The sequence below is a fragment of the Electrophorus electricus genome, chromosome 6, assembly GCF_041902795.1.
Source record: "Electrophorus electricus isolate QZ-2024a chromosome 6, ASM4190279v1, whole genome shotgun sequence".
Classification (NCBI taxonomy): domain Eukaryota; kingdom Metazoa; phylum Chordata; class Actinopteri; order Gymnotiformes; family Gymnotidae; genus Electrophorus; species Electrophorus electricus.
Window position 1 is genome coordinate 16,286,928 of NC_137502.1, and position 20,266 is coordinate 16,307,193.

At 40.7% G+C, this 20,266-nt stretch overlaps 2 protein-coding genes across 3 annotated transcripts; one reads left to right on the forward strand and one right to left on the reverse strand.

Annotated features, from left to right (window-relative positions):
* Window positions 1-674: 674 nt before the first annotated feature.
* cstf3 (cleavage stimulation factor, 3' pre-RNA, subunit 3) lies at window positions 675-16,183 on the reverse strand. 2 transcript variants are annotated; one of them, XM_027032770.3, is made up of 21 exons: window positions 16,002-16,183; window positions 14,662-14,763; window positions 14,404-14,499; window positions 9,977-10,009; window positions 9,354-9,451; window positions 9,062-9,128; window positions 8,922-8,956; window positions 8,701-8,827; window positions 8,360-8,437; window positions 7,897-8,059; window positions 7,225-7,334; window positions 6,868-6,984; window positions 6,675-6,749; window positions 6,423-6,566; window positions 5,500-5,602; window positions 4,513-4,582; window positions 3,979-4,174; window positions 3,711-3,861; window positions 2,203-2,297; window positions 1,853-1,913; window positions 675-1,446 (listed from the first exon to the last, which is right to left on the reverse strand). In XM_027032770.3, exons 1-21 carry the CDS (start codon window positions 16,026-16,028, stop codon window positions 1,244-1,246), a joined length of 2,151 nt encoding a protein of 716 aa, XP_026888571.2. In that variant the 5' UTR covers window positions 16,029-16,183; the 3' UTR covers window positions 675-1,243. The 2 variants fall into 2 exon arrangements, with proteins under 2 accessions (XP_026888571.2, XP_081571943.1); XM_081715817.1 differs by lacking the exons at window positions 14,404-14,499; window positions 14,662-14,763; window positions 16,002-16,183 and adding an exon at window positions 10,567-14,334.
* Window positions 16,184-16,544: 361 nt separating this feature from the next.
* Window positions 16,545-19,715, forward strand: rpl35a (ribosomal protein L35a). The gene is made up of 5 exons (XM_027032775.3): window positions 16,545-16,595; window positions 17,226-17,264; window positions 17,402-17,554; window positions 18,693-18,837; window positions 19,651-19,715. Exons 2-5 carry the CDS (start codon window positions 17,254-17,256, stop codon window positions 19,672-19,674), a joined length of 333 nt encoding a protein of 110 aa, XP_026888576.1. The 5' UTR covers window positions 16,545-16,595; window positions 17,226-17,253; the 3' UTR covers window positions 19,675-19,715.
* Window positions 19,716-20,266: the final 551 nt, after the last annotated feature.

Genomic DNA, 20,266 nt, shown 5'->3' on the forward strand with positions numbered 1-20,266 from the left:
CAAGGTGTAATCCATGTAACTCATCTGAAGGATACTGCTAGCTACTTACCTAAAGAAGCAGTTAAGACAGATAGAAATACTTTTTTTTTACTCGTGTAAAAAGGAAAAATAAAGCGCAGGTTTTTGAAATGGTTGGCGACAAAGTGTCAGGATTTCAAACTAAATCTCATTAAGCTTTATATTAAGATGACAGATGTCCATAAAACATGGACCATAAATGCGATCGACTCGCAAACGAGTCCAGCAGAGGCCTGCACAAAGACAAACCAGTGCAGTAGTCAGTTAGCATGTTAGCTTCATGTGTCCTAGACACCATTTTCATTCATGTCCAGAGCTCCATTTTTAAGAGTATTTAGCAACGCATTCAGTTACTGCATACAATAAAATACACTTTATGTTGAGAAAGTAGCTGCTTCTGAATAGTCTTGAGGAAGATTAAAATGCGTATATGAAGAGTTGTGCTGTGCTGCACAGCTCCACAGTGCATCCTAGTGGTCAGATATTAACACTAAGAACGTAAACATATTGTCACACTGCTGGACTGGCTCCTCAATACCAATTGTAAATATAAGACATTACCCCAATAATATTAATAATATTAATAATAATAATAATAATAATGTCATATTATAATATAATAATGCCATGTTTAAAAAAATCAAAAATGAAACCAGTGACATTTTTTCACTGTTTTATTGGAAGTGAAGTGTAATTTCCATTCAACTACAAAATGATGTTTCTGATGTTTAGATTCATCCCTCACCAAGACCACACATGGCAAGCTCCAAACGATGTGTCAAATCAACATCCAGAATAAAAACTTTGTACAATATAAGCCACTCAGTTTTAAAAATAAAACTGTTAAAAAAAACAAATCTCCAAAACACAGAAAAAAAGAATGAGAATGAGGATGGTAGGGATGATGACCACGAGTCAAAAAAAAGCCCCTCTACCTTTGAGAAGAGCCCAACAGGAAGTGGTACATTCAGGTCCATGAGCCCACTCAGACATGCGTATGCTTGCGCGCACGCACACACATATGTGTGTGAACACGTGCGCGTGTAACGTGTGCATATGCACTCACACCCGCAGTAAAAACCATCCACCAAGGGAGAAGCTGACAAGCCATCACTGGAGAAAGACAAAGAGAGAGGGTACAGTTATGTTAGATGTGTAAGTGTCCGTAGTGGGCACCCGTGAGGCCCTTTGGGAGGGTGGCTCCGTGCGGCTTTGTGGCTGGGATTCATCGGATCCTCTTCTGCTGCCGTGCTCGGTAGATGTCGTTGATCGGAGGAGCAATCGATCCTTTGTCCTCCTCCTCGTCCGAGTCAGCGTTGGGCCTCTTCAGAGATTTGCTAGCCACCGCATGGTTCTCAACAGGCCCGTTGCCCTCACCGGCCGTGTCTGGACGGCCGCCTGTGATAAGCTCCACAGCAGCTTCCACAGCTATGTGGTGGGCAGGCAGAGAGTGAAAGCTCATTCCAGCAGGTTTGTAGCAGAGAATTCACCACAGCAAGATTACGAATTGAATTGAATTAATTAATCCTAGTCTAGGAGAGACTTCAGTTTTAAGCAACTGTTGGTGTGTGTATAAAAATAGGAAGAGAATGCAAAAGTTTAGAAATGTTCAGGTTTGCAGTCTTAGGTAAAGCCAATGATGCACTGAACCGACATTATCCAAAAAACACCTTCAAATGCTGACAGCCAGTATTAAAAATTTCTACCAAAAGAACTAAAGAAAGCTAAATCAATCTGGAGACTTTTCAGTGATCAAACACAGGTTCAGAACACCAATTCAGTGTTTTGGTTTGCTGGCCAGGCAGTGTGTGTCTGACCAGTCTGTGATACGTACTCTCTGGCATTGTGCATCTCCTGAAGGTCTCCATCAACTCATCCACCTGTACAAATGGACCCTAAAGGGAGAAAGGAAAAAATACAGAATCACAAAGTTTATACTGTACCTATTCTGGAACATCTGTATAAATGATCATTGGCTAATTAATAATTGCTAATTGAACCAGTTTTTGATCAGAAAAAAATGTGCTGTGGGTGCTCCAGCACAAGGGCTGAGAAACACATTAAGGGTTTTAGTTCTGAAGGGTTACTCTAGCACACTATTCTTAAAGGCTCAGTTCAGGGGTGTAGCACTGACAAGGTGTAGGATTCACCAGAGTGTGGCACTAACAGGGGTGTAGGACTGACCGTAAAACAGGTTGGAGGAGGCAGCAGCTTCATGAGAACAACAGCAGCAGGAGGTACAGGGAACACCCCCCCTGGTACAGGGTGCAGGCCTGGGGCTGTACACACACACACACACACACACACACACACACACACACACACACACACACACACAAAGATGAAGAGATGCAGTGTTTTTCCTGAGCACAGCAGACTGTGTAGGAAGGTAAGCTTTGTGAATGCTTTGTGGGACATCCTTTAATAGAAATATGAATTAAAATGACTGCTCCATTTATTTATCTATTTTCTATATTTCTTGCATCTTCCAACATCTTTCACATGTCATGAAGAAGCGTCTGGCATAACCACCCACGGTCTGGCAGCAACAGAAAGCAAAGCTTCGATTCCTAATTTGCTGTATTTTACACAGCCATCACAGCCACTGGTGGTGCTACAAATTGTTCCTCAACCGCCTGCTCAAGTCAAATGCCCGCTTTTCCTCAGTGACTGGCTTTCATGTTCGTGTGGCCTGACCACAACATTATGATAAGTATACACGCCACTGAAGTTTACTGGCATTTTTGACTTCAAAAACTAAAAGTAGATTAGTCCTAGTTACTGCTCGAGCCTACTGCGCTCACAGTCTCGCTGAGATAAAACCATGCACACTGAGGCATCAGCAATATTATACAAGTCTGTGTTTAGCTCTCATATCAGGGACAGTCCTGCATTCTGACTGGATATCACCTGGACCCCATTTCCCAAAAGCATCATAGTGTTAAGATCATCTTAAATGGGAAAGAGAGTGGTCAGTGTGATATTGATCTACCATTTAAACATGATCTCTCTGTTTCGAGGAAACACAAATAAACACTCATAGCTCATTAAGTCTCAGCTTCAGCTGGAGAAGACTTCTGATGCTAACGGGAGTTATGCTACTATTGCATCAACACATCATCAGTAGGGTAAAACTACTCTGTCTCATGAAGGTCTAACTTAGTGTATGACACAGATCATGCACATACCTAATAAACATGTTAGTTCATTTTGGAAAAACTGAATATATGGCGAGCATTACTTATTTATGACATCTTAGATTTCTTTGAATTCCAGTCCTGATAAGTCAGGACTATTAATCATTAACCCATGAGACCAGAAGAAAAATAAATCATCTCTGCCTTATCTCTGTCTTGTAATACATTAGTACAGGCCATGTGAATTAGCAAGAAAAGCTGCAACATAACTGGGCTCACTTGGGCCTGCTCTAAGAGACAGACCTGGTATGACTAATAAACCATGGGGATTTCATGCTCTGCAGATGTTTGTGTTTACCCCTACTCTCGCCTAACTTATTATCAAGTTGTCAGCTATTTACTGACCACAACAATGACCACAAACACGCAAGATTTACGGGCTGCTCAGGCCTGAGACGGCATCCCATTGCACCAGGAGCAGTGATGCGTGGTTGCTAATGTGCTACTGTGATAAGGGGTTGGGGGGCAGAGTTGGGGTGGCTTTGCGATACTCACGGGCGAGGTGCCGTGGCTGAAAGGGAATCATCTGGTTGGTATCTGGTTTGGGGTACTCTGGCTTCCGGTCGACCTCGTCCTTCAGCGCCGGAGTAGAGGGGGCGACCACCGCCTCGGGGATCAGCGCTGCATATTTGGCGCGGGACACATCCTATTGGTAAACAGCGCAGAGCCAGGAGCATGAGGGACATGTAGCGAGGTATTATGCCTTTAATGCAGGAAGCGTGTGTTCAGTGTGGGTCATGCTTTAAGGCTGCCGTAAACACACCTTGTATCCAAGGGCTTTGAGCTCGCTGGTGGAGCAGGGGTACAGGTCCATGAACTTGTACCTGTCCACTAATAAGGCCGTCTCCTTGCCCTCGTATTCATCCTTAAAAGCCATGAAACGCCTCCTTTCCACCTTCAGGATACTGGCCAAGTCACCGATGTTACTCTCAAATGCCAGGAAGCGGGCCCAGATCTCCCTGTCTCACACAGACACACAAACTACACTAGTGCACATACTGTATCTGCACTGTTCTATTGTTGAAACAGTTCCATTGCCACTCAAGTCTACAAACCTATTCTAAGTTTAAATGTACATAAACAGATAAAGAAACTGATAGCCTGTTATGCTTCTTCTGCAGAAGACTTAGCTACTGTATTGTAGCATCTATAAATTAGGCATTTATAACTATAAATATTCATATATTATTCAGACCTGACAGAGATTTGAAATCACCCCCATGAAACAGCTCTCCTGAGAAATGTATGAGTGCAGGCCTCCCTTATTAACACAGATAAACTAAAGTAACTCACTAACCCGGATTTTTCAGGTGAAAGACTTCCAGAAGTCAGAACCCGTTCAAAAAGTACTCTTGTATTGTTGTCCTCTGGGCAGAAAGGGACAGGCAGATCAATGGAATTCAGCATTACTGATTCATGTCATCCTTTAAAACTCTCTCAACATGTTTTTTAGGATACAGAAGAAAGATGAAATAAGAGCCTGGTGAACAAAACAGAACTTGTATTTGCATGGCAAACACCCCGTCTCCAAATCGCCCACTCTGAAAAAGAGCTTGTGTTATTTGTGTGCTTTCATAAGACATCTGATGCACTGCACCCTTGCTCTGAGTGACTAATCAGGTTGTTTGAGATAGCGTTATTGCAAGGTCATAGGCAGACAATAACACAGACTTGAAAATATTTTGTTTTAAAAAAAACTAAATTTCATCATGAAGAGGATATAACACCTAAACTCTAGGTCTGAGCCCAGTGCTTAATGCTGCCATTGAAGAGGGTATGGCCAATAAATGGGAGACGTTATCCTGTGATTGATTTTACTTGGAGAGAAAGAGGAACTTTTGCATTCAGAAAACATTTATTACACAGAACAAAGGACATAACTGGTGACAGGAATATGAGTAGTACGTGGAAGGCATGATATGTTGCTATAAACATTTTAGGGGAAATGGAAAAGTTGAATTCTTCATCTTAAGGAAAATAGTTAAGATTTAGAAAAAACAACTTCAGAAATGTACAACTTAAAGCTTCAGGAAGGAAAAGGACAGTTACAAGGCAACAGAAACACTGGCGATATCTGGCAAATCAAGAGTGTAGAGACAGAATGTAATCTTGGCTGTGACTTTTCTATTTTATCTGTGTTTCTAAGTTGCTTACTTTGTTTACTTCATCTGCTGAAGCAGAAGATGTGAGCTGCTCAGGCAACAGATGGAATTTTGCCAAATCGAAACAAAATAGAACTATCTGCAATTCTATAGACAAACAGGTGGACATGGAAGCATCTTACCATTCAGATGAGACAGATAATCAATATACGCCAGTATATATTCAGGGATATCGCCATACTTCTTCAGACCCAGCTCAAAGATCTTAAAAGCCACAGATTTGTCCTGATGAAGAAAGATTGAGAGTGGGATTCAAACACCATTCCATCATCAGCAGGAATGCTGGCACTTCTGTTTCCACATTACAGCGATCTGTATAGGGGGGCTATAATCACAAATGTAATACATACGGTGAACCAGACTAAGACTGTAATACAGAGGTTGGACCAGACAGAGACTTGAGATGAGATCAAATGCTTAGCAAGACTGCTTTTAATGTATTTAAACATGAAAGAAAATACTTGGTTAACTACCACAAGATTGTTTTGTACTTTTAGACTAAACATATCTCACTGCAAAAAAAGCATACACTTAAATTTATTCTTTGTATTTATAAATTTGCAAATTGCTTAATAGATTTAAAATAATTTCTACTATATATTCATCCATATATTTAAAAGTAGGTCTAGTCAACAGGATTAATCATTGTTCATTATGTCAAATACAGTAATGAGGTTGTAAGTAGCATTACTGAGCTCTGATTACTATAATGTAGGATTTGGCTCAACACTAATTAATCATCAGGTATGACTAACTACCACCGCCTAAGCCCATCACCAAGACAGGGAACTGTGTACACCACAGACAGTGAGCAGGCAGATATGGTACGGCACACTTCAGAGTCAAACATGAAATAACATCATACTAGCACGACCCGAATATGCTGTATCAAAGAAATGATTAACACAGCTAGTTCCTACTGTGGGAAACAGAACTGCTGCAATGAAGCCTGATTGCGAAGTATTTATTAAGCCCAGATGGTCTATGGAAATAAAAAGCTATTTGGGGCTTGGCCTTTGTCTAGCTCCACCCCACGATGCGTTACCTTGCTGCAATAGTATTCCATAAGAGCAGCCGTGACGTAAACATGGTGCCGCGTTCGAACGTCCTCTCTGGCCTTTTTAAAAATGGCGCGGCCGGACTTGATTCCCTCGGCCCTCCTGGCAAACTTCATGTACTGGATGTAGACCTGAGTGGCGGGAACAAGATGAGTGGATCAGTATTTTGTAAAAGCAGCATGCAGTTCTCAAAGAAACTAGCCTTCATCTTTAACAGCACTGCATACAGTGAACCTCACCAAGGTAGGGTCGATGTCCTCTATAGCCAGGAGGCGGTTGTATATGCTGTGCACTTTCTCATACTTCATACGACTCTGTTGAAAGGAAATTAGTTTTGAAAGCCCTCTGCAAAGAGGCCGAGAGGTCATGGGCGCTGAAGGTGTGAAACCAGCACACCAAACGGGGAGCAGAAGCACGCTGCAGTGTGCTCACCTCCTCGTAGTCGGCAAAGGAGAAATACAGCAGCATGTTCTTCTTCAGCAGGGTGGAGATGGCACGCTCGTAGATGTTAGCTGCCTCATCGCTGAACAGCTTGGCATTGTTCATGTCCTAAGTTATGGAATTTTCAAAAACCAAAACGAGCTTGAGTGCTCTGAGAAATCTGCATCGCGTGACTTTATGGAGGGAACAAACTTGACGAAAGATGATCGATGATGCAAGCTGCTTCAGGGCCTGTCATCTAAACCACACTTACATCATAATGTAATCAGCAAAAAAAATAAATAAAACATGCTGACAAGAGCAATAAACCCTTGTTGAGAAGTGTGATGAAAGAAAACATTGACACACCCCTTTCTCTGCCAGAAGCTTGCTGGACTGCTCCAGATACTGGGCGGCCTCGTACCAGACATCAGGATGATGGCCGAGCACCAGAAGGCACTGCTCATAGGCAAACATCACTGTGGGAGCAATCAGAGAGACAGACAAGTGCTTCAGCAAATCAGATCTCTGCAGTTCACAAGCCACAAACCACATTTGATCTATTTGTCTAATAGCATCTAACATCTGCAGCACATTATATCAGTACTGCTTTTTGCATTCCACTCAGTGCTTAAGGACTCTGCACATGTTCTTAAATACAAGGGCTCGTATCTCACATGCAGGGGTCTGTTTAAGAAGACTAAACCTTCATTTCAGTGCTAAATTGGCAAAAGGATACTGGTAAGTCAGCTTTCATTTTATTTAAACATCAGTTGGTAGATGTCAGTATTTGTAACTTAAAGGAACATCCGCTGTTCCCATGTAGTCTAGTCAATAACTGAACCAAACTTGTGAGAACAAAGGACAGTCATTCTGGTCAGGCCTACATCACTTTTATTAATCCTGGGACTTCCCTGCTCCCAACATACCAATCTCAACTCCTCAGCCATTTACTAAGATTTTCCCAAAATAAGAGGTGTACTAAAGGGAAAAATTAAAAGCAGCATGTTGTAGGATAGAGGACATTCTAGGACTTGGCACCTCTCTTGGTGATGAGGGTTTGGTCTTCTGTGCGCAGCGGGTTACTTTTCTCCCATTGAATGTACTTTTTCCACATCTCCACCTGCTGGGCCTCCTGTGGGGAGTTCTGTGGAGGCACGGAGGGTGCATTGCGGTCCAAGCCCTTCATCACCGTCTCATACTCCTACAAGAAGGCCCAATCACATGGTACAGTTTACAAGTCCAGTCAACAAAGGTCACTCTCTAAAACCAAAAGACACCTGTCATCTTTTTAAGTTTTATTACGCATCAGAAAGCCCTGATATTGGGATGACTTACACATCAAATCATGGATTCATACCAAATGGGGTCATTTTTGTTCAGATATCTGCAGCATAGGTGGTGGTGTTTAACGGAGTAATTAAGTTTAAAAAAGAGGTAACGTGCCCTTGAGATGTCTATACAGATGCATCAGTAATGGTGTGAGAATGGGTGAGGCACCTACCTTGGCAACCCTCCTAGCATTCATGTAGTCCCTGCTTCGGTCTTCGATCATCTTTTTGGCCAAGTGAATATTGATGCCCTACAAAATGGGACAGGGATTTACTGTGTAGTGTTACTGTATACTACATAAACAAAAAAATGTGAGCCTTAATCACAATAACCAGCAGAACACCTCGATATATGCTGGCAGGCTGTGCAGTCTTTCATGAAACTGCATCACTGCTGCAAATTTACTCAAGGTATTAGCAGGAGCCAATCTCACACTCCAGATGAAAGCATCTGCTACTGAGAGCAGAAAAGAAGCAGGCTGTCTAAAGCTTTCTTCCACCACCCCCTTCTCACCTCCTCATATTTGCTGTAGTCTCTCCATAACTGTTCGATGTTGATCATGGGGTTGACACAGCCCCTTTGATACACGCGGCGCACAGCCGTGATGCGCTGGTTCTCTGCGTACGACCCCACCGCCTCGCTGCGACACAGCACCAGCGTTACAGCCTGCTTCAGTGACGCACGCAGCAAAAAAAGAGCTGTCCACATTTCTGAATCCTGTGCTGTATACTTACACCCCTTTAAGAAAGTTGATATAGTCGACCCAGATCTGAAAGAGGAGAAATGACAAGCACATGATCACAAAAGGAGAGCTGGGGCAAAAGAGCTATTGCCAAAGTGGAACAGGCTCCCAATGTTGATGTGGGACATTTACCTGGTATGACATGATCTCCATTCCAATTTTGTCCAAAGCAAAATCGTATGCTTGGGCCATCTTCTCCCTAATAATGCATATGGGTTTATGAGAAATACATATTGAACATTCCATCCAACACTGCCAAACTCATTAGTGGGCCTCAAAATTATTAACGCAATATGTCCCATTTCTTGTTCTTTTCATTGCAAATAAAGGTTTAGAATCCCCCAAGAATGTATTGGATCCTTCACAAATGATTTTTAATATATGATCAAGATAGCCACAAATACAGAGTACATAAATCACATACTTGTAGCTGGGCAGTTTTCCTTTGGTTTCTCGAACATAAGAAAGATAGCATTTCCACAGGTCAATGTGCAGAACCTTCATGAGGCATCTCTGAAATAACTGAATAAGAAATGGAAAAGTGAGCATAAGGATATTCCCGAAAATACAGTTAACACACTGGAGAAACTAAATCAAATTTGTGTTTACTTACCAATTCAAAAATAATTATGTAAAATAAGTCAGCCACTTTAGATTGGCCCTACTTGCGAGAATACTCTACATATCCTGGATTGTGTGTGTGTGAGTGCCAAACAGACTCATGTTATGAGGCACTCTGGGCTGAGTCAGGAGGATGACATCACCACTAACTTAGTGGATCGTTCCCCCACAGTGTCTGTTATGATAATGGAAAAGAACGGAAGGAAAAAGCTCCGTTGTGTCACTGCATGAAGCGGCGTTCTTTGCGGACGACTCTGTACGGTTGGCCTGCTCGGTGGCATATGCAACCCACGTGTGTCCATAGCAAACCAACAGACTACTGTAGCGATAGAGAGTTGATGTGCATTTCTAATACGCAATGGGATATGCTGTAATTCTTAAGATCAAAGCGCGGAACCTTTGGGGCTGAGAATGATGACAGCTTACCTTTTCAACCTTGTCATAGTTTTTAGCCTTGATCTGTGGACAGATTTCAGAACCACCATTATAAATTACGATTCTATTCAATGTTCAATAAAATGAGCATAGTCTAATGCATATAAACAGACAACACACACACACACACACACACACACACAAAGCACAAACCACCTCCCTTTAAGATCAACAATGTGAAATTCATACAAAACCCCAAAACCTACAAATCACAAAAACTTGCCCAGTATAAAGCTCCAGATATCCCCACTCTTGCACACAGATAATGCATACAACAGTTATTTTTGGTTTGTTTTTTTCTGGGCTTGGGTTGGGGTGTAAACTCCCCATGATTAAGGCCAAAATGTTGCCTTAAGTGGCAGATAACTTATTAATAATAATAATAATAATAATAATAATAATACGTTCATTAAATGGATAAAGGATAGTTAACCGTTTAAGTAGCCTACACTTTTATGTTGTCCTATGTACTCCTAACACCAAACACACTTCAAAGATGCAGTAAGAAGCCAAAACTAACTCTCATTCACATGCGTACACATTTGGTGAGGGGAAGCGGACAGCAACAAAAAGAGAAGTACCTGTGGCAGGAATGCCCCCACAACGGCAGTGTGGAACAGGAGATGGTCAAATACTTATTTAGATTACAAGGCTGCGAGTCTATCTGTCCATCTATTAATCAGAATGCCATCCCCAAGCACCACACACCACAGCAGGTCAGGAGACAGCAGATGTGTGTGTTCCAGAAGCCAGGAAAGATTTCCTGACGCAAATGTACTAAAGTAGTCGATTAATGGAAGCCCTGTAACAAAATCTTTGTCTACGACATGAAGAAATATTAGACAGTAACATACAACACAATTTCACGAGTGAGTAAATTAAGTTTATTTTTCCACTTTCACATTTCCCTTGTGCAGCACAAAGCTCTAGAGATCATTTCACTAACCAATCAAAAACAACAATGGAGGAGATATCTAAAGTTATACAAATGAATAAGCATCTAAAGTTAAAAAAACATCAAACGTAAATACCTTCTGAGCAATAAGTAATTTCCGAAAGAGCCCATGTAAAAAAAAAACAAAAAAAAAAACTGTCACCAACAACAGAAACTCCAGTGTTATGTTGATGCTAACAATAGCAGAAGCAGTAATGAAAAACAAACCGTGCAGTATGTCACTGCCACATATAGACAAGGACCTGACATACCACACACTTCTTCCTACATAAGATAGGTTTGGCCAAGGGGAAAAAAGACAACACGTAAAATCTCCAAGGACACACACAAACTATATTTTCGAGTGGCACACGTCCAAAACATACCCAAACAGTCATATCCAAGGCATAGTAACAAATGTCATATATGCTGAAATGATATTTGTCATCTGATTTAATAACACCCTCTCTTGTGGGAGAGAGCACAGAGGAGGTTTCCATAAGTTAAACAGAGTAAGTGTATTTCAACACTAATTCTGGGAAACACTGGTGGAATCCACAAGGTCCAGTTTTCTAAGTGATTTATGGCATTTTTAAGCAGTTGCTTTGCTGGCGAATACAGGCCACACCACTACTACATATAGCCCAACAGCAGTTGGTGGTTAGTGGCTCAAAGCCACAAAGACAAAAGGTTAAAGCCTGAGAAGGTTACAGGAGGGACAATTGTGGAAGCCTAAAAAGGAGCTAGAAACAATTCCTAATTAACACTACCTTATCACCTGGAGAGAAGGTATCATTGTATTATGTCAAAGGTGAACAGATGTATCTCTAGAATTAACACAAAATCATTGCAGTCTCACTCAGCCCAGTGTTCATCTCACATCCAAAACCTCCATCTCAGTTGTCACACACTCACAGAGAGAGAGAGAGAGAGAGAGAGAGAGAGAGAGAGAGAGAGAGAGAGAGAGAGAGAGAGAGAGAGAGAATGAGAATATCAGTCAGAGAGTTACACTTGAATGATTAAACAAATTTGCTGCAGTTTTGTCAAGCAGTTTTATTACTGGCAAGAAAGAACCTGCTGGTGTCATTTCATAAGCCAGATATCCATGGCTTTGACAAAGATTAGAAGGTGTAAAACCAGACTCAACTGCAAGGCAGGGAATATTTAAAACCCTACAAGCATGATGGTTCTCTAAGCAAGCTTTAATATAGTTTTAAATGTCATATGGTTTATACACTTTTTTTTTTTTACCTAAAGGCTTACAGTTTTAGAGAATTTGATCAACTTTCCCTAAACCACTGGTCATCTTTTAGAGGAATGGCATGTGCTGGTCAAGCCACATTAAGTGAAATTTTAAAAATGCCATCACAAGCATTCTGAAACAGAATAGTCAGCCCATGAATTAAAATTAATCACCTGCATCTAGGAAAGATGGCTGAGGCCACCCATTACAGAAGTATTCAGAATGTTTTGTTGATCATCTGAATGCTGTGATTCATCAAAACACCCACAGAACACTGTTGTGGAATATCTCACATTGGTCAGGGTGCTTCATAGCGCACACTGAAAACGTTCTTGTTAAGAGGGCACGTGTGTATAGATAGTGTAGTCTTCTTGACCTTACAAAGATCAACATTGTGATCATTAACAAATGATTTATTGCAGACGAATTTAAACTTCATTTCCCAAAGCACGATTTGACATATTAAACAAAAAATGTAAGATATACCGAGACACATTACTACACACTCACTCTATATGAAAGGGCAGTCTTAACATAAAATTAAAGAAACAGTATTTTGCAAACATGCAAAAAAGTAGGAAAAATGTAACGGATGCTTGCCAGTGACGTCATTATTATTTCCCATGCTCTGCAGTTTATATTTCTAGTTTAGTATTTCTGTATAAATGATTTTGGCTGCCAGACAACATCATACTACCACCACCACACTTCATTTCTGTAGTCTGTCTACACTATGTGCAGTTAATAGAAAAATGCAATACTTAAATCATGAAACAGTCCATGCTCCTTTTTGATATGTAGAGCAGCTTGCATTTTCAGGCAAGCATGTGGTATTAGTACCTCTACTAAAACTAGCAGTGTTCAAATACAAAGTTGCTTCTGCTGGGTGGCTAAACAAAAGATATACTTTAAAAACTTAACATGTCCTTGATAAGTCCGCATCCATACACTGGGTGGATGAGAACTGTTATTGAAGGCTGTGTGTTCATTTGATTTAAATACCTTTTCTTTTAAATATTTCAAATGCTAGTTGGAGGAAACTATATTCCATCCCGCCAGATTCTACAGTAAAATTATAAATGAATTCAATGAAGCTAACTGCACAGCTCATAACCTGGACACGCAATGGAGACAACTTCTTAGAATCCTGAGAAGGGGTTCAGAACAACTTGCCTAACACAGACACCTTCACACAACTACTAAAAGGAGAATGCTTCACACGTTAGGGCCTAGGCCAACGTTGGACCTGGAGTGTGAAACTATCTGGACAAAAAGGGCCAAAAAAACCTAATTTAAAAATAAATAAATAAATAAATAAAAAGAAAAAAAGAAACATTGCAATGTACACACACACACACACACACACACACACTCCTGGTCTAACCTGCAGAATACTTTAAACATAAAAAGGCCTACCTAAAAACTAAGAGCAACACACAAACCATGCATGTTTAAATGTTAGTTGTGACATACTTACCATCTCAGTTTGAGGACATTATGCCTCTATGCCCCACTCATCTGAAGCAACAAACTATGGCCCTAAAACTACCAAAAGGACAAATCATATCTTGAGATTAGCTGTAGCATTCACCGTCTCTGTGGTGTTAAGGGCCTGCTGTCTGTTGAACTTAAATATAGAGTGTTGTGTAGATCACAAACACCATGTGCCTCACTTCTGCAATGTGTGGACCTATGTTAACGATCCATGAGTTTCTTGATGTTGGAAGGACTGAAACCAAACGTGACTATTGCTACAGAAATCAGAGGCTGACGCTATCATAAATGCAGTTAGAATATATAATCTATAGTGCAAACTGGCCAGGGCTAAAATGGGCCAGGAAACAAAGAGATTGTTATTATGGACAAAGCCATCTTGCAGTGTTCACACAGATCATCCACAATGACCTCAAAGAAATGACACAGGAGGCAAGAAATTGACACAACAAGTGAATAAAAGGCTAAAGCACTTCGATACTATTAAAATAGTTTAATGCTGTTGCAGATAAAACATGCAACAATATGAAGTTAAGCTCATAAAACTGAAAAAGTAATGAAAAGAATGAATTCACCCCCCCACCCCGGCAGTACAAGCTGTGACAGAGGTAACTGTTTAATATTACTGCGGCCACTTAGAAACCCTCACATTATCGCTGTTTTGGAGGCATGTGAAAGTCACACTGTTGATCCAATTGGGAGATGTACTTTGTTGTACACATGAAAGTAAAAAAATAAGATTTTAACCTCAGCTTCAATATATAGTTTCCAGAATCTGCCCGAACTGGGGAACTGGGTGACAAGTCTCTCATATGTCTTCCTTGCTTTGTCTATAGGTTGGTTCTAAAAGAAGCAAAATGCATTTACATACAGAATAAGGGAACCATAAGTCCCACAGATGATTTACATAGTGTAGGGTGAGATACGCAGTTAGGAAACCCTCCTCCCCAATCCCCGAAATAGGTTACCCGAAGTAAAAAGGAATGCAACCCTGTGTCACTAAACCTGTGCTTCTCGAATCAGTATGCTCCATGCGTCGAGGTCATATGGGTTTTCTTCCAACTTCTTCTCTGCCTTCTTCACCTTTTCTGGGATGTATTCCGCAGCCTATAAAAAAATAATAATAAAAAAAAAATATCGAAGACAAATCAAATAAAATTAACACAAAATACCCTACCCGTTAAAGGTTAGACATGTTGCCCTAATTTTATTCATGAACGGATTGATAATTAGGTGTTGTAGCAAAAAAATAAAACAGAGCCCCAGTAGGTGAACTCCAGTCCGAGGGGGCACAACACCTGTATATTGTTTTCAAAATCCATAAGGCCTCATTCAACTGCCACTGGAAAACACTCAATTGTGTAGTGCTGCGGCAACCCAAGATTAGATACGAGCTACTTTGCACCCAACTGTACAGTACTGCAGTCATCCTATAATGAGAACGAGTAACACCGTAGCGAAACGGATTTAACTTACAAGCGAAATTTGGGTTTAAACGAAGCAGCTGACTGTACAATGACAGAATCTACAGCACTATACAATTAATTAAATCAAACCTCCACGTACATCAAACGTACATACTCCACGTACCACGTACATACTGAGGTAGAGTAACAATACTGGCGGGTAAGTTTGTTTTTATCCCATGCCTGTTGACTAAAATAAATGACAGTCTATAAGGTAGTTAGCTACGCTAGGAAGATGGATACATAAACAGTGTTTTGAGACAAAATAGATGGTCAATTTTAGATAACTCGACAACTAACGTTACGCTTTCATCTTTTTAAAAAGCACTTATATCTAAGACACCTAGCCATCAATCTCACTGAGCTAGTTAGCACGCTAACAAAAGTAGCTAGCAAAGTTAGATAGGTAAGCTAGGTAGCTATGGCTTTGGCATGCAGGATAATATACCCATAAGCGAGATAGCTAGCTAGGTAGCTACTTAGAAAGTCATGACTAGCAAACATTGGCAGATCGCTAAAACAATAGCAACGCTTATTTGACAACTTAACTTGATCGGTGACTAAGCAAGCGTTAGCTGAATACTGGTTGGCCTGCTAGCTAACTGCTTCTCACAAACATGCACAGCCGTGTTTCCCAGCGACTGTAGCAGCAGTAAGGCTATATAATGAAGCGTTGGCCCTTGTTCTAGTCATTGTAGGAAAGTCATTGGGTAACTAGTTAACAGAGACATTCCAAATGCTAATTTTGGCAGTATTACTTGCTGTGCCAGTTATTCTCTAGGAAAGGTCGCTGACAAGCTCTGATCACAACGCTAACTGGATAACAAGGCCGCAAGCAATAATTCATTCCAAACTTTGTGTTTCCAATAAATGTTTTACCTGATCCGAAGCACCCTCTGCAGCCATAACTGAATACAAGGGTTTACTATTTAGGAGACCTCAAAAACACTACAATCACAGATTGTGGTCGCGTTGAAGCTCACTGCAGCATGGCCTACTAATAGTTCTTTATACATCTGCAACTTTCGCCCGTTCTTCTAAAATGGCGAGTTTAACGCTCCCATTTCCGGTGACACAGGAAGTGCATCCTATTCCTGCTCGATTGTTTATACAAAATGTTATAGGTGACTGATATGGGTGAAATGTGGGTGAAAATACGGTGTAGCTAAAAAAGATTATGTGTAAATATAGATACATTTGTGATTTAACTTTTTATAGTATATGTTATAATGCATTTTCACTGGTTCCTTTAATAAGAGATTTTTTCATGCAACATAGACTATATCGTCTTTAATTTTGCTTTTCTGTGTCGAACGTTCTAGAAAAAACATTTGCATATTACAAAAATTACACTAAATTTCTCTGGCAGTATCGAAAAGATTTTTAGTCAGGCACATTTTAGACATCGTTAATCATATTTTCCCAGAATGCCGTTCGACCGCCCTTTTTCCTCCATCTTTGTTATCGTATCAGGCAAGTTGGTCTTGTCACTGTCTAAAAAATTATAGTTTTAGTGGGTTCTGAAGCACATACTTACCAATATGTATTACTGTGATTAGCTATATATACATGTTTCATAGATTAATGATTTTTGTTGTAAGTGAGTATATGATGCCAGAGATTTCAAGTGGATTTTAAGGCGTAGCTGGCTAGCTAGCGTCTATCCTGCCCCTAGACTTGCTTGATACGTTACAGGGTTGCCACCAAGACGAATGCATTTCGATTTTAAAATTCTATTAGTACTCACGTTATGCTTTGCCAGCTTGGTGCCACATGGGTGAATTACGTGCTGCTTTTAAAGAGAATGGGTAACTGTAAGACGTAGCGTTTCACATGGCAGATAGCTTGGGTAGCTCATCTGGGTTCAGTGAATTTTAGACGCATTTATAGCCGCGTAGCTACATGTCGCGTCAACAAATGTTTTGTTTAATGCGTCCAATCAAATTTTACACGGGACTAGACCACAGAGTGTTGTCTAGCAAACTAATAGCTAACAGTAGGATCAGTTGGCTACGCGGTAACTTCTTTGGGAACGGCGCAGCTGAAGAAATGTTGCATTGGCATACTCAAGTTAACAGCCTGTTTCTCTTTTGTGCTATTTAGGGTTTTCTGATCCTGGACGAAGATCACAATGCCTGGAAGGTCAGTAGCCTTTAAAGCTTAATATCTGCGTAATATGTAATATCTGTGGATGCTAGTAAATGAGCAGCTAAACTGTTTTGCTCAGACTACAGTTCTGGTGTGTGGCGAACATTTTTCTATTTTTTTTTAAATTAAAGATTGTGGTGTAAGGCCATATTTGCTGGATACAAGCGTGGTCTAAGGAACCAGCGTGAGCACACTGCCCTGCTGAAGGTAGAGGGAGTTTACACTCGCAACGAGGTTGACTTCTATCTGGGCAAGCGTTGTGCCTATGTCTACAAGGCCAAAAAGTAAGTGATTTGTGGTAGCCATAAGTGTACGTGTAGTGCTACATCTTTCTGGTCTGTAGATGTAACTTGGTGTGGGGGCTCCATGTGGTAATTGGAATTACGTGACTGGTGAGCTGTGATCTTTGAATTTGTGGGATTTGGGTGCAGGACAGTGCAAGGCCAATGTAATAAGCTTGCGTTGTTGGAGTTTGGTTTTTTGCAGAATAAAAGAGGACTTCACAGACCTTAGATGCAAAATCTAAAGATTTGAGTATCCATTTTTAGTTCTTCATTGAATGTGGCCAAAGTCTGCCAATGGTCACACACTTCATCAAACTCCTCATATAATTACCAGGTTCAGTAGGTTTGTTAAGAGCAGGGAAAATGTAGAGCACTTCAGTTTAGGTGAAATGTGAAAAGTTGCAGGATTTTGCTCTTTGTATCCAGTTTGTATGTTTAAAACTAACAAATTACAAGCATCACAAAACAACTTTCTGGCGAGTACTAGCAAGCATTCTAAGGTGTAACAGCATGAAGAAAATATGCCCAGAAAAGTGACTGAAGAACTGCGTAGCTTGTATGCAAAGTACAGAGCTGCTTGGAATACTCCTCGACTGCTCCTTTTGTGAGTTCTGCTGCTGCTACAGCAGCAATGTTGTGGACCAGTTCACTCGCAGGGTCTGTTGAAGGAGCATATAAGAGTGCTCCCTTCTTAGGAAGTGCTGTGCAGTGGAATATAACAGACTGGCCCACAGCTCTCTGCTATCTGAAGTTTTCTTATGCAGGTTATTGTCCAAAGGGACTTATTTGGCTTTTTGAGTAGTTACTTATGACGTCCTCCGCTTTATGTTGTTGGGTCAAATTCAGCATTCTTAGTGGCGTGGTCAGCTGTTTACCTTGAAAGCTATTGAAAGGATTGGTTAATAGGTAAGTCTGAGATAGTAGAGGATCCCCAAACTTTTGCAGACTGAAGTTTGGTGGTGAAGTGTAATTTGTTCAATGGATACCAAACATTTCCTTAATGACCCGTAAAGCAGCGTCAGGAATAGGTTTTGCTTGCTTGCTGAGGTAGAGAATCTTAGCAAAGCTGTTAAAATTGTAAATCAGCTCATGTTCGTGTGCTTCTCTGATTGGGATTCCTATGACAATGTCTCCATAGGAACACAGTGACTCCTGGCGGGAAGCCCAACAAGACTCGGGTCATCTGGGGCAAGGTTACGCGCGCTCATGGCAACAGTGGTATGGTCCGTGCCAAGTTCAGCAGCAACCTGCCTGCAAAGGCCATCGGCCACAGAATACGAGTGGTGAGTAGGACTTGTTGCGATGCCATGCACTGCTCCCAGGATGATGGCACGCATTGCCATTTAAAGATTACACACAAATGCCTAGTGTTGGTGCCATGAAGAGCAAGACTAGTGTCGTTCTATTTTTGATTATGCCAGCGTAACTTGTTTTGGTAGTTTGGCAATGTTTCAAGTTGTAAACAAGCTCAAGAGCAGCCCTAAAACTGCTGAAGAACTGTTTGCATTACTTTTCACTGATTTGGTTCCACACATCAAAGTTGAGAAAACATGCTCTTGAAGACCACCGCTTGGTTTTTCTCGTTGGAGCAGATGAGCGATTTAACACTCTTTTATTGAAGCACCTGGTTTGGCATCATGAAGTTTAAAATGAAGCTGTAGCTCACAGGAGGCACAAACGGTACTGGTGACTATTATTCAATATGACAATACTTGGAGCACTCAGTGACTGAAGTACTACTGAGTACTAGGCATTTGAGGTTTCTACGTTAAAGGTGCCATACAGCATCCAGTGTGGAGAGAAAGGGTGGTGTAAAGTGGGATGGAACATTCCACATAAAGATGTATAGGTAGATACCATGTAGGTGTGTGTTCTGTTTTAATGTCATGGGGAACATATTCAGTTAGTGAGTTGGTCTATTTTAATATACCAAAGATATCGGAACATCCTTTGTACTGATCTTTTTTTCTTTCTTTTTTTATTGATGTTGTGTATAATATGAGGGGGGAGGGGACCCAGTTCGTTTTAGCACATGCATCTCATTGTTCTGTGATCACTTCTCATGAATAACTAAATGACTGTTCTTTGTTTTTCAGATGCTGTACCCATCCCGTGTGTAATGTGCTTTTTTGTGTACATACAATAAAACATTGTCACAGTATTGTCTGGAATTGACTGCTGAATATTCATCTACAGAGTATTGACTGTATAATTTTTAATTCTGGTGTTCCTAAAATTGCAATTCAACTAATTGTCAGAGCCTTAAATGAATGCAAAGGTTTTTGATTCACCCGAGATTCTGCATATTATACTTTCAGTACCCTTGAGGCAAGTTTTCAATCTTTTCTGCTGTCTAGTGTTGAGAAACCAAACAGCTTGCAAGTTGCTCAGAAGAGTGTGTGTATCTTTCAGTAGCAAACCCTGGGGAGATCTTGGGTTTCTCAGGGGTATAACAGACAGCACCTGAACTTATTGTTTAGTTGCCCTAGTTGCTTGCATTGAGAACAAGGAAACTTTAATTGTATTTGTAAACAATATATACATTTCCATTATTAATTTGGGTTATGTCAACTTTTGTGACAGTGTATAGTGCCACCAAGGTATGAATTCAACTATTCATGCAAGACCCTGATGGGCAAAGGAAGGAAAGCCACAAAGCTTGTTGCAAGGATTAATCTAAAAAAAAAAAAAAAAAAGAATTTGTCTCAAGCA

Coding starts and splice junctions, on each gene's coding strand:
- cstf3 (XM_027032770.3), bottom strand. CDS start 16,028: ATGGCTGCAGAGGGTGCTTCGGATCAG. Junction 14,500..14,661: donor TACTGATTCGAGAAGCACAG/GTTTAGTGACAC, acceptor TGCTTCTTTTAG/AACCAACCTATAGACAAAGC. Junction 6,750..6,867: donor CCTTTGCCGACTACGAGGAG/GTGAGCACACTG, acceptor TCCTTTCAACAG/AGTCGTATGAAGTATGAGAA.
- rpl35a (XM_027032775.3), top strand. Junction 17,555..18,692: donor TATGTCTACAAGGCCAAAAA/GTAAGTGATTTG, acceptor ATGTCTCCATAG/GAACACAGTGACTCCTGGCG. Junction 18,838..19,650: donor TCGGCCACAGAATACGAGTG/GTGAGTAGGACT, acceptor TTTGTTTTTCAG/ATGCTGTACCCATCCCGTGT.